The 13143-nt window shown below is 40.8% G+C and overlaps 1 protein-coding gene across 1 annotated transcript; it reads left to right on the top strand.

The window, feature by feature from the left end:
* The first annotated feature begins 4611 nt into the window (after positions 1-4611).
* Positions 4612-12625, top strand: unm_hu7912 (un-named hu7912). The gene is made up of 2 exons (XM_067605002.1): positions 4612-4892; positions 8007-12625. The coding sequence occupies exon 2, from the start codon at positions 8059-8061 to the stop codon at positions 11269-11271; it is 3213 nt and encodes a 1070-aa protein (XP_067461103.1). The 5' UTR covers positions 4612-4892; positions 8007-8058; the 3' UTR covers positions 11272-12625.
* Positions 12626-13143: the final 518 nt, after the last annotated feature.

The raw sequence follows: 13143 nt of genomic DNA, 5'->3' as shown, positions 1-13143 counted from the left end.
CCCTCCAAACAAGGGTTGATTAGCAGTAATGATGCTCATCTGACCAGAAAAGATGTGATGTTATGTTGATCTTGTTCCAGTGGAGAATTACCTTAATTTTTTGGCACCTAATATTTGTAACTCAGCATCATTTCTACATTACATACATCTTGAGCCTACAATTGCAAGAGAGAATGACTTTACTAACTTGATAAAAAAAGACAGCAGGAGGTTAGTCTGTCACTAGCTGGCAAACACTGTGATGAACTAAGCCACCCATTCACAAGAAGATAGTAGAAAATGTGATATTCTCCTACAAAGGTGTTATATAATCATTCAAATTCAACTCTCATGACTTGGCAGGTCACAAATAAAGGATTCAAGGGTATTGCCAGCAATAGTCTTGTTCTGTTATGGACAGAGAGAAGACAAAAGGGGAGGGGCACTCACGACTTCTTCACTCAGCCTGGATATTTCTAGACCTGACCCATTTAAACAGCCCTGGGAAGCTGCAAGCACAGGTGCATCTGGATGGCTGCAACTGCCAACCAGAATGCGTAATTACATACATTAAGATGCTATTAAATCACAAATTGAAACAACTGTCAAAACTGATTTGCGCGTATAATTTGACGGGTGGATGTGCAAACTACTCAGGATTTGAACGGGAGAATCCCAGGCTGAGGGTTGAATCACTTTAGTTTCATTCATTTTGAATACTTAAACAGAAGATGTGTAACTAAGCATTCTCATTCTTTTATAACAAAAAACAAACATAAGAAAAGCTCATGTCGATCCCAGTGCACCATTGAGTTGTTTTGCAGGCCCATAGTAGTCTCTGAAAGGGAAACAGTGGCTGTTACCAGCTATTACACACGGCCTATAGCCTTGGACAATTAGTGCAACTCAGTACTGCTTTGCATTGTGCTGTTGTGGGATGGAGGGTGAATGATATCCATATTTAGAAGGCCCTCATTGATTCTTCCTCACTGAGGCACAAAAGATTTGTTGTTTGTCCAGTCTTGAATAGCGGGACTTTAATGAAACTCTGAGTGAGGACATTTTGCTGTTCATGTAGTGTAACAGCATTCCTTCTCTATGTTACATAAAAACATCACAGTGACAATACACAACCACAAATATTTCACACCATCAGAAGCCCTCTGAAAAACACTGCACCCACCAAGACTCCCATCTCCTTGTTCCAAATGTGTTTCCCTTTTAATAAACTTGCACACATGATAGAGTGATTCCTTAGCCAAAATGGCAGATGATGAAGGATAAGAGAGGAGTGTGTAGTAAAGATTTAATTAAGCTGCACCATGGGATGGCTTACTGTGACTCCAGAGACCAGGACAGAGGAGTTTGTGTTTGCTGAGTGCAGCTGTGAATAATATCTACACTATTCTTACTTTGACCTACATGTACTGAGAGGAGGATCTGAGAATATGCCCACATGAGTGCAGGTCTTTTTTCACGGTGAGGCTGCCAGAGGGGGTCACCTTATGGTAAACCTTATGTTAACTGAACATTGTCAATCTCTGCTGGAGATAATCTGGGACATAAGAAACATCCGCACTGCCTGTTTCCCCTAAAAGTGCAGCTCAAGAGGAAATGAAACTCGATAGGATGCTGCACTACTGAATCCCTCCCACCGTGAATTTGCAGATTGATGTAGGTTTACAAGCAATTTTCACCTCCCCTGGTCTTATTCTCATGACGTAGATTTTTATGGTCTCCATGGAAGACTCCCATCAGCACTTTACTTCATTCCCTTTGAAATCAATGCCGTCTCTTTTGCTCCTACTCAGTGTGGGTTACCATGGATACCGCTCCCAAATGGTTTGGCTTGTACATGAATTTGTTTATTTGAGTGTTACTTGGAGTGGATTGGAATGTTCTTTTTTTGTGCAGCCAAAGTCAACATGAATTACTGGCATAGCCAAATTTCATTAAGTTGTTATTTTATCCTATTTTATTCTATTCTACCAGGGTGAAGATGCAGAGTGCTCCATTTGATCGAGGTTTCTTCGGAGAGTGATCATGAAATTCTGTCTCAGTTACCTGAAGACACCAGAATGAGTGACTCTTGTTCACTCAGAAAAAGCCTTACAATCCACTGCGTATAATCTAGTCTGATCCATTGGGAATCAAAACTACGCCAACAAAACATCCAAGTCCTTCATTTGGTTGCAGTTCTACAGTAAATCCTCACAAAAACACACGGTCTGAGTGGTGTGCGCCCTATACGGACCGCCAAAACTGTAAATTATGTCTGAGGCAAGAAAGTTGGGCAGAGAGGATTGAGTGGTTTAATTTGTTGAAGACTTAATCAGGTTTCAATTGGAATTAAGGGATGACATGGTGTGCATCTCTCATACAGTCTTCAGATTCGCCACTGCTGCACTTCACTCCCTTCTGAGTCTGCCACTGAATCTGAGAATCTACATATTTCATACAGGGCTTGAAAATGTATCTTAAAGAACCACCCACATTCAGACATATGTCTGTCTAAATCTGGCTGTGTGAAAAATTCACCATTACAGGGACCACTGACATCCCTAGGTTCCCTGGAGATCTTGTGACACAGTCTAGCTGAGAAGTGTTTGCCTTAACATCTCGGTCTAATGTGTTTTCCTTGTTTCCTCTGACATATCATTACAATCCAAAATAAGCGAAGCTGAGAGTTGCTTTGTATTAGCCTGCCGCCCTGGCTATTTTGGGTTGGACTCAACGGGGCCTGGCTGTGTGTGCATTGCCACATCTCTTATGTAATTCCCTCTGATGGGAGCACAGAAATCAGAAGGAAAGTTTGTTGAGAGTCACTTAATCTTACAGAGAGTTAATTGGAGACAGCTGGAGAACTGAAGGTTGTTTACTGTGCCAGCATGAGCGAGGAACAGTGTAGGAACAAAGCAGAATGTCCAGATTCTTCCGTATGGCTCATTATGGCTGATATGTCAGAGCAGCATGAAAGCCTGTTTGAGCAGTGGAGGCAGAGTGAAGCCGTGTTCTCCTTTAATTTGGTATAAACCTGATTGATCCCTGTCACAGGGGCCTCTAATCAACAGAGACTCATTGATTTCCTCTCCACGGAACCTATGAGGTGCCTAAGACACCTGCTAGAAGCCAGCTGACAGACACTTATGCCTGCTAACTAACAGCTGACACGAACTGATGCCAATGCACTGTGCTGGAGAGGGTGAGTCACACATGCTCCGATAGATAGATCCCACTCTCAGGGATGCTGGATGCCGCACAATGTGAGATCCATGATACTGTCATTCTGAATCATATCTCATACACGTGGTATATCACAGATGGAGTCTCGGTTAGCTGTGGTGTTTTGTCACAAGGATGCACAAGATTTTATACAGGGAAGAAAATAAATAATAGCAACACACACACACACAAAAAAATCCTGCTCAGCCTCCAGCGTGTGCAAGCAGTAGAAAACTGTCCTCCCTGCAACATAATGAGCTGTGTCAAAGCTATAAGTATCATTGCGATCTTCAGCCTGATCAGCACAGTTTGTCTGTAGTGATTTCTATCTGCTGTGAGAGTGCTTCAGTAAGCAGTTTTCCTGCGGCAGTCACATGCTCTGGGCCGGGGCTCACAGCCAGCTGTCCCCATCATCAATTCAGACAATGCAGAAGCTGTAGTGAGGTGAGACTTTGGGGTAGATGTGTGTGACACAGGGACAGTCAAGGAAAGGAGTAAAGTAGCTGATTTTTAACTTCACAGCATTGCTAATAACAAAGATGACCTGCAAGCAAAAAAGAACATTTTGTCTGCCCCATGTTGTATCATGGAACAACTCTATGGGGGGCGAGAGAAGTTTTTGAGGTTACAATTTGAATGGATGCACAAGTTCTCAGAGAAAAATCTGAAAAGTTCCTGGGAGAGGGACCCTTCTTCTTTTGCTCCTCCTGAAGCTTCTTTCTTTTTTACCCATTTATGGATTTTTTGGAGGGAGTTTTCCTTATCCAAATTGAGGTTTTAATGGTCTAAGGATACAGAGTGTCTAATAATGCACAGATTTCCTTAGAGGCAAATTCATTGTTTTGGGCTACAGCCAACATATTAATAAAATTGACTAGACTTGAGTAAACTTAAGTTGCTCTCCAGCTCATTATCAAAGGAGAAACTATAGGCCATAAAGGTCCAGTTTCGATAAACAATCCACCACATTTCCACCAGAATTTGCAGTACATTGGCCCACAATTTATTTATTTTTTCTCATCACCATATGTACTGCATTTCCAGTAATGTGGGAGGAACACCAGAGGTGACCCATCAAATGTAGGATGGCAGAATGAGGGCTTTAACAGAAGACCCAATTCTCCAGGCAGCTTTTTTTAAAAAGTCTGTCTGCAAACTTTCTAAAAATGAAAATGTCACATTTGCTTTGCTTTATGGAGGAGAAAGCTGACTACGAAGCACCTTACACAGCAGGATGAGCAAACAACCATCAGTTTCCCCGGAAATGCCCAGTTGTCCTCAGGCCTCCGTATTCAGAGATGTACGGAGAGAGACCGCATTGCCGCTCGCAGACTGAACACCCAACCCAGCCTCCAACACCCCAACCCCCGCACTCCTCATAAAAACACGCACAACCACGCCTCCAGAGGCACGCGCACAGGCGCAGGCTCAGACACACCTCCTCTTTCCCCCTCCATCACACACACACACACCCTCTCTCCCTCACTCAGACACGCACACACACACACAAAGACATAAGGGACTGTGAGAGCATCCCTCGGTGAAGCAGACAACATGTAAGGCAGCAGGAAGGACGAGTGCTCGGCTCCGGCAGGCTCACAGCAGGTGCGATAGGCTGAAGCTGCACCTCACGGAGGACAGGCTGCTGCTTCACCATGTCCACTGCATCCGATGAATTCACTGGCAAAACGGTAAGGCCCCTTGTTGACTTGCGAAATCTTATATTGCCAAACTTAGCCGAAAGTCACCCCCCTCCCCCTTTCTGTTCTGTCCTGGTTTGAACCCGCTGCTTCCTTCTTTTTCCGCAAACGATGTCATTCCGGCTGGCTCAAAGGCATTAGGTCAGCCACAAAGGATGGAGGGCCGTGTCCGTGCCGCAGCACCAAAATAATAGGGGTGCCAAGTGCGTTAGAGCAAGTATTTGGTAACGCTTCAAGGATGAATGCGCCATGGTATGACCCCATGGGGAGGTTTCAGGCCGATCGGCATCACGTTTGTTATTGTCCAGAATACCAGGCAAAATGCTTCAATACAGTTTGCGCAGTTTTTTTTTCAATTTCAAATTACAGCAAGTTAGTGAATGTTACTAGACCGCATGTAAAACCACAGACCCATTTAAGAAAAATACTGTAACCTATATCATAGGGAAATATAACCTATATGACTGTACTGTACATGAATTTGAGCTATAGAGATAGAATTTATTGGATCAATATAGAGTCACACTTGTGTGTCACAGATGCATTTTGCCTCCACAGAGGATATCACAGCAATTTACTTATAAGGAGTCATTTTTTTCAGACTGAGATTTTGCCCCCCCCCAGTATGCAACTCCAGGAGTGTTTCATGGTTTCTTTGCTGTGTGCTGTAGCCATGGAGACAGTATGTGGCATGTGGTTTTATACTTGTGCTAGAAAGTGTGGTCCCTCTGTTGAAGAACAGCCTTGTAAGCCATGAATGCGAGTAGGAGAAAGCATGCATTTAGTTAATTTAAGCATGTCCTGTTACTGAACTCTAAAAACAAATTGCTGTGTTTCTCTAAACTTTAGGTCAGAGATCTGTGATTGCACACTTTCCAAGAAGTAAAGCTTTATAATGTGTCTACAGGGACTTGAAGTGTGTCAGCGGTGGTCAGCAGAGATGTTAGTGACCTTATTGTAGACCTGTTATCAATTCTGTTGTTATTATTTATCTTTTATGGCTTTTCTATAGTGCTGTGTTGGGATTTGTACAGTAGCCTGCAGTGTTATTTGTACAATATCCTTGCATACCCATTCATATGTTTAAGAAAGCCTGAGCTAAGCTATCCATATCCATTAATGTATTAATCTAAACTGGGTAGCTGTTTGAGACAAATAGATTGAGGTTGTAAACAACTCACTAGATGTCCACACTTAACACCCTGCACCTTACTGGACCTACGTTTTATACTATATAATGAAATAAGTCTCATCATGGACTTATCCACCTTGTTGACATCTTGTCTCATTCTTATGAAAGATAGGAAGACTGAAAGTAAGATGGATTTAAGTACCATTTTTACGTCAGCACCAATCCTATTATCATTTACATATTCTTGGCTGGTAGGATGTTACTAATGAGTTTCTTCCTGTCATTATTGCAGAAGTACTTTATTAAATTCATATTATAGTGGCATCCATCCATTAGTTGAATCAGTCCCCATGGTGATGGGATGGAAGAGCTAATAAGAGCATGTAACCTGCATTTTTTTGCGTTAAATTTAGCTTACCAAATTTAAACATTTCCTATCTCAATGAATGATTCAGTCAAAACACTCACATTGTAATATGAATACAACAGTATTTAACATATAAAATGCTGTGTAATAGGATAAATATCATGAGACGTTCAAGGATTAAGTTGATGTACTGTGTATAAAATTGATAAACCTTAATTTAAGTGATCCATTTAGTCAGAAACTAAGAGATTTGGTATTCATTTACAACAGCCAATCAAAATCAAAATCAATCAATCAAAACAATCATCATATACAAATGTAGCTTCTGTGTTTCTCTTTTAAAAAGCTGCAGAATACACAAAGTTACCTTACTATATGTTTTTGAAACAAACAGTCCTAAGGAACCAAGCAAAGGACGACAGTGTAGTTTTGTCTGTTGAGGTTGGTTGTGTGTGAACAGGCGTGATATTTAGGTATACTGTGGAGACATGACAGGGAGATGGCTGGTCAGTCCTTTCTCATCACGATGAACAGATGGTAACTCAGGGTTGGCTCATGGGTGAGAGCCAACAAGAAAGCCCATGTGTGTGTGACACATAAAAATCCATTGTTGAATTGGATCGTTTTAATCTAATAATCTATGAACTAAGGCCTAAATTAAGGCCTAAAGAAATACTCCCGGTGTTCCTTAAGCAGAGATTGACAGAGGGTGTCTGTATTATTTATAGATAAGATTTGAATAATTCAAACAGTAGACCGAAGAAATGCTTTGTTGCATGGTATTTTTTAATTTTAGAAACAAGGATAGTATTCCAATGAAACTGAAACTAACTTTTTTTAATAGCAATTTTGTTTACATGTAATATCTAATATGCAATTAGTTCCTTAGCACCTCATTAAAATGGTAAACATGGTATCCTGCAGCAATGCATTAAAATTGCTTTAAATTTGCCCCAGATGACATTTTAATCACGAATCAAAAAAGTTGAAAATAGCTTTAATATTACTATCTACCAACATATTTAATCATTTATACTTATAACAAATTTTAAAGTAATATTAGAAATAAACACATTAGTTTTTTTGCACTTTCTTTTGATAAAAAACTTCTAAGTAACAGTGCAAGATAGTAGTAAATAGCTAATGTTTGCATACAGCATCTCCAGTCTAATTAAAGGTCATGTCTTATCAGTTTTTATAGTTTGATCACAAACAAACCACCTCCTCAAAAACCTCCTCAATTATTATTTGAGATAAAGCATGGTGGTGACATTGCTCAGATACAGCAACTATCTGTTGTGGTTGTTGCCATGAAATCTTCCATTAACTTGGTTAGTAAATCAACAACTACATCTGCTAAGTTTATATCCAATCATCTTCATAAGTATGAAACCAAAAAGACTCTTTGTAGATTTATATAAATCATATGTATTAAATTATTTTAAAATGTAATAAGAAATTTGGTATTCTGATTAAGCAAATATTAACTGTTGCTAGTGTTTGCTGGAAACAATTTAATGTCTGTATCTTGTTTCAGGACATTAATACATTAGAACAACAATGCAATGAAGTGCATGTGTTTTCATGTATCTCTTTCTTTCCACAGGCTGTGTTGATCTTGAATCACACTGAATGGGGAGCATTGAAGTTCCATTAAGATGACACGGACGCATCCCCCTGATATACTGGCATCAACTCTATATCGGGACATTACTCTAAATCCCATCACTGACCACTCCATTTCTCTCCGTTCCTTCCAGCAATGTGACTTGAAGATGATTGACAAACCAGAAATCATCAACAAAAGACACTGTCGTAGCTTTGACTTCATTGAGTCCCTAGACGACCCACAGTCCTTCCCTTCTTCAATGGAGTACCCTTACAAGAGGGCTGAGCATCAGACATTAAACAAAGATCTAATGTGGAATGGACTAGATCAACCGGGGCACCTTCGCTTTTCATCTCCTGATCTGTTTAACACCAGGCATTTCCAGCAGCACACTACCCAAGACAAAACCAGCCATCTTACATGGTCAGACTCTAAAAATAGAAAAAGATCTAAAAGTGCTCCCAGAATTAAGTCCACCCTCACTCCTGTGCCCATCTCAGTATCTCCGCCAGGAGCCAGGAAGGGGAGAGATGCACCTCAGACTGCATCAGATACTTTGAGGACTTCTGAGATGCATCGAGAGTCATATTCCTCTAACAGGGCTTTTTTGAATGAGGTCCATCCTATCAAACTGCAGCCTCATTCCCCCCTCTATGTCTCTGATTGTTTTGAAGAGGATAAACCAGATAAACCAGCCATTACCCCTCATGTCAGGTGCCGTGTGGATATTAAACCAGATGCTGCTGTACTCCAGCACACATCCAGGCTGGTTCCCAGTGTACGGACCGAGCATCTTTGGCAGAGATACTCACAGGCCAGTAGCAGTAGAGGTTTGTATGTACCACGGCAGATTGTCTCCTCACCAACGCCCATTCCAAGCGAATGCTACAGTGGAGATTTTAGACAGGGATACCACTACACCACCAGCATGTCTCCCATCTCTTACCAGCATCTAGACATGCACAGAATGCCATCACCAACAGCACCATATCTGAGTCAAGAACAAAGAGCTTACTCAAACCCGAACATTCCTACAAAGTTTTTCTATACAGAGGATCCTGTTCGGTATCCAGTTCATCCCTATTCTAGGGCATACTTTCAGGATGATCGGTCCAGTCTAACCAGCCATGGAAGTACAATGACTAGTCAGTATGATCCAAGGACTCGATGGGTGCACACCCTTCCAGTCAGGTCTTATTACACAGACCACATTTCCAACCGAGAGCCAGCAAACTCTGTATATAGTAGACCTTACTCTACAAGTGAGGCAGGGTCATACTTTTCTCAAACTCCACTGTCCAGATCCTACTACGGAGAGGACCACCGGTTCAATCCATACCATCAAAGTAGCTCAAGGTTGTTTTATTCTAAGCCATTCAGCTCTCCTGAGGAGCAATACTTTCCATCAAGGCCATATCACACAGAGGGTCGTCGGCGCCCTCGAATGTCCCAGGCCTTTTCAGATGACTGGTATCGCTCAAGTATATCTGGTTACTCCAACCAGTCCTCTCAGCACACACCACCAAGAGTAAGGCAAGACCCTGGTATACCCCCGTGGTTTACTAACAGCTGCATGGAGACAAGTAGACTAGGAGCAGAGGTCAAAAACCACTCCAAGTCTTGGGACAATATTCTATATCCACGGCATGACAGAGAGCAATCAGTGCCTCGTGGACGAAGCTATGAAAACCTATTTTACCAAGCAAGGCATGGAGCATCCGCTGATGTTACATCTCAACCTGTTATCCTTAACCTCTCAAGTTCACCAAGGCGCTACGCTGCCCTGTCACTCTCCGAAAACTCATTAGAGAGGGGCTCAAGCAATGCGTGGAGGAATACCAAGAGCGGGCAGTGGTTTGTAACTCCGGAGATCACCATAACAGACAATGACATATGTGCAGGCAACAGCAAAAGGCGTGATGTGCACACTGTCAGCTGGGATACACTGGACAATGAAAAGACGCCATCTCCGAGAGTAATGCATCAGAAGCAGACATCCAACACAGCAGACATAACTAAAGACAGGAAACACAACAACTTCTCCCTTCAGCAGAGTCTGGAGCAACTGGATGAGCTATTAGCTGACTTGGTTGTTGATTACAAACCACCAACTAGCAGAAAGTCAAGTGAGGACATTTTGGACCAGCTGAAACACCTGATTAGTGAGGACGATGAAAAAGGCAGAGGGTCCTCTGGACTTGAAAACCTAGGATGTTTGAACACTCAGCTCCCATCCTCTAAATCCAGCCCTGACACAATCAAAGACCCTGATAGTGGGTGTGATGCACTACAAAGGAGTGCAGAAGAATGTTCTCCAGACCACAGCACAGATGAAGATGACACCATGGTGTGTGCTAACAAGAAGTGCAATCGGACTGAGAATATGTTCAATGCTTGCTTGTACTTCAAATCATGTCACAGTTGCTATACCTTTTACTGCTCACGAAACTGTCGCAGGGATGACTGGGAGATCCACAAAGAGACCTGTCTGTATGGCCGTGTGAGCAGTGTGTGTCGACACACACTCAAGTTCTGCAGAGAGAATTCAGAGATTCATAAAGCCTTCTCTCGTGTTGCTAAAGCTGGCTACCTCTCCAGAGGGAGAGGCGTTCTCTTTCTGGGTTTTGCTAATCCAGAGACAGCTGACAACTTCCTGCAAGTTGGGCTGGAGAGTCTCCTCATGTCTCCCACATACTTATCTCTCAGAGAGCTGGATGGCTTCAAGGACAACCTAGGTGAATACTGCAAGGAACTGCAGCATGCAGGTAACGAGTACGACCCCAATGAATGTTTCCTTCTGAATGTATCCATAGCTGTTGGTGAACTGGTACCTAACCGACCGTCACCAAGGGTCCAAACGCCAACAGTTCGAAAATATGCAAAGGTGTCCTTGGCCTCTTCAAGCCCTGACAAAAAGGTACTCAGGAAGGATAGTGAAATGGAAACTCTCATTCTCACTCCGCCTCCAGGCACACCAGACATTGACAAGGAGGGGGAGGAAGGAAGAAAAGCCAGAGAGGTGTGCTTTGTCAATATCCAGCGTGAGCTCAGGATCAGGGGAGTCTTTCTTCGTCACGAGTACCCCAAAATCTATAATCAGCTGTGTGAGTTTGTGGAGAGCAACAAAAGGTTCACTCCAACTACTATTTATCCAATTGATAAGAGAACAGGGAAGCAGTTTATGTGCATGATCATGGCTGCATCAGAGCCAAGAACACTGGACTGGGTGGGTACCCCACATCTCTTGGATGATATTATATAGAAAAGCACTAAATAGTAATAATAATGATGTCAGCTACACTAGTGTACATACTGTAAATACATGGTGGGATTTAGCAAATTGAAAATTGATATGGAAATGTGTGTGTGTATATCTGTGATCAATCTCTCTTTCTGTCTATTCTCTTATTTCTTTCTGTTGCCACACACAGACACACACACACATACACTGATACTCACACGTACATAATATACACAGTTTGAAAAGTTGCCCTATGTCGTTTTTGGCTTGTTTTGATCCTGTTGCACTCAGAAGAGTTAATAGCCTGCATGTAGACTAGGCACAAACTCAATTATCCAGGTGTTTAAGATGTGAACATGTATGATCTGTGCAGTTTCTGCAGACAATGTATGAAGCACACAATATTTATGAAGTACACATCTCATTGCCTCCACATAATAAGGCACAGCAAGGTCTCATATTGTAACAGTCACCCACAATTGTTTTCTCCAACAAATATATCAAAATTTTCTATTATACCTTGTTACAGTGGTTGTAATATTACAACTGTTTATTAGTACTTAAGTATTATTTCCTAAGTATACTGTAGTTGTGTGGGTATTTTTTGTTAAATTATTGCTACATTAGTTATTGTTTGATAGACAAAAAAGTACAATCAAACCACATCTTTTGTTTTCCCACTTCATTAAGAATTTTGTTAGAACTTATTTCATCTCGTGATAAGATTTGATGTCATTCTCGTGTTCATTGCTTTGTTTGAAAGTGGCCTTCAGTTGAGAAAAACAATGCATTTGACACAAAGCAATGTATAGATTTAGCTATTTCTAAAGGCTTAACAGGTCTTGACCTGGGTTTGAACTACCATTGTAAATGAACAATTATTTTGCTCAAAGCATGTTATTTATATTCAGGTATTTTAATATTGATATTGCTTATAATTAAATTTATTATGTTAATGAGAGACCATTTGATGCTTATGTAAGAGGTATATTATATATTGAATATTAGATCATTTGAAACATACAAACTAATACCACAGTATGTTCTTAAACAATATGCAATAAAAGAGCAACCTTAACATCTATATTGTAAAATCCTATTTTATTATCAATATTGAACAATTGCTTGGAGCCAAGAGCTGCAAAGACTTTGTTTGCACTAAATCATAAATTATAAAATAAGAATGTTCCTAACATAGCTGCAGCACTGAACCCAGATATGATGATATGCCTGCTTCCATTGTCACTGTTGACTAATCTAAGGTTGCTCTTTTACTTGATTATATATCTTTGTGCAAGACCTTCCTCAACTTTCTATTTTGTGATGTTTATAACCTATATATAAATATATATAATAAATGGAATTTAACAAGTGACCTCATGGCTTTGCATTTCTCTTCTATACTGCTTATCAGGCATTTCAGCAGAAAGGGGAAATTATATAGTACTCATCTACAGCATTTATATACTAATTGATCACTGTGTCTTATGGTGAGAACTGAAGACATCCAGTCCCTTTTGCTCTTGAGCTGGAATATTTAATATTTAATAGGTTTTTGACATACATGCAGGAGTATTCAATCAGGAAATATGTGAGGAATCAACCATCTCCATGAAAGCTAAGACACTATAATAAAAAATTCTACTATACTAATCTACTATAAAAATTCACAACTATTATAAAAAATGGCCAGTTGGTTGAAATGTAAAAATCAAGTGTCATTACTTTGAAGTGCGGCTCTTGATCTTCCTGATCTCAATATAATAACTCTCTTATTTTAAAATATTGGCACCCTTACACACTAAATACAAGAGTGAATGTTAAAGTGTAAATATGGGAAACTTGTGCAGCTACATCCTATATGATACCTGTTTAAGGTAATTTTATTGGTCC

This window comes from Thunnus thynnus, chromosome 2 (genome assembly GCF_963924715.1).
Source record: "Thunnus thynnus chromosome 2, fThuThy2.1, whole genome shotgun sequence".
NCBI classification, from domain to species: Eukaryota; Metazoa; Chordata; class Actinopteri; order Scombriformes; family Scombridae; genus Thunnus; species Thunnus thynnus.
This window is presented reverse-complemented; position numbering and strand designations above follow the sequence as displayed.

Coding starts and splice junctions, on each gene's coding strand:
- unm_hu7912 (XM_067605002.1), top strand. CDS start 8,059: ATGACACGGACGCATCCCCCTGATATACTGGCATCAACTCTATATCGG.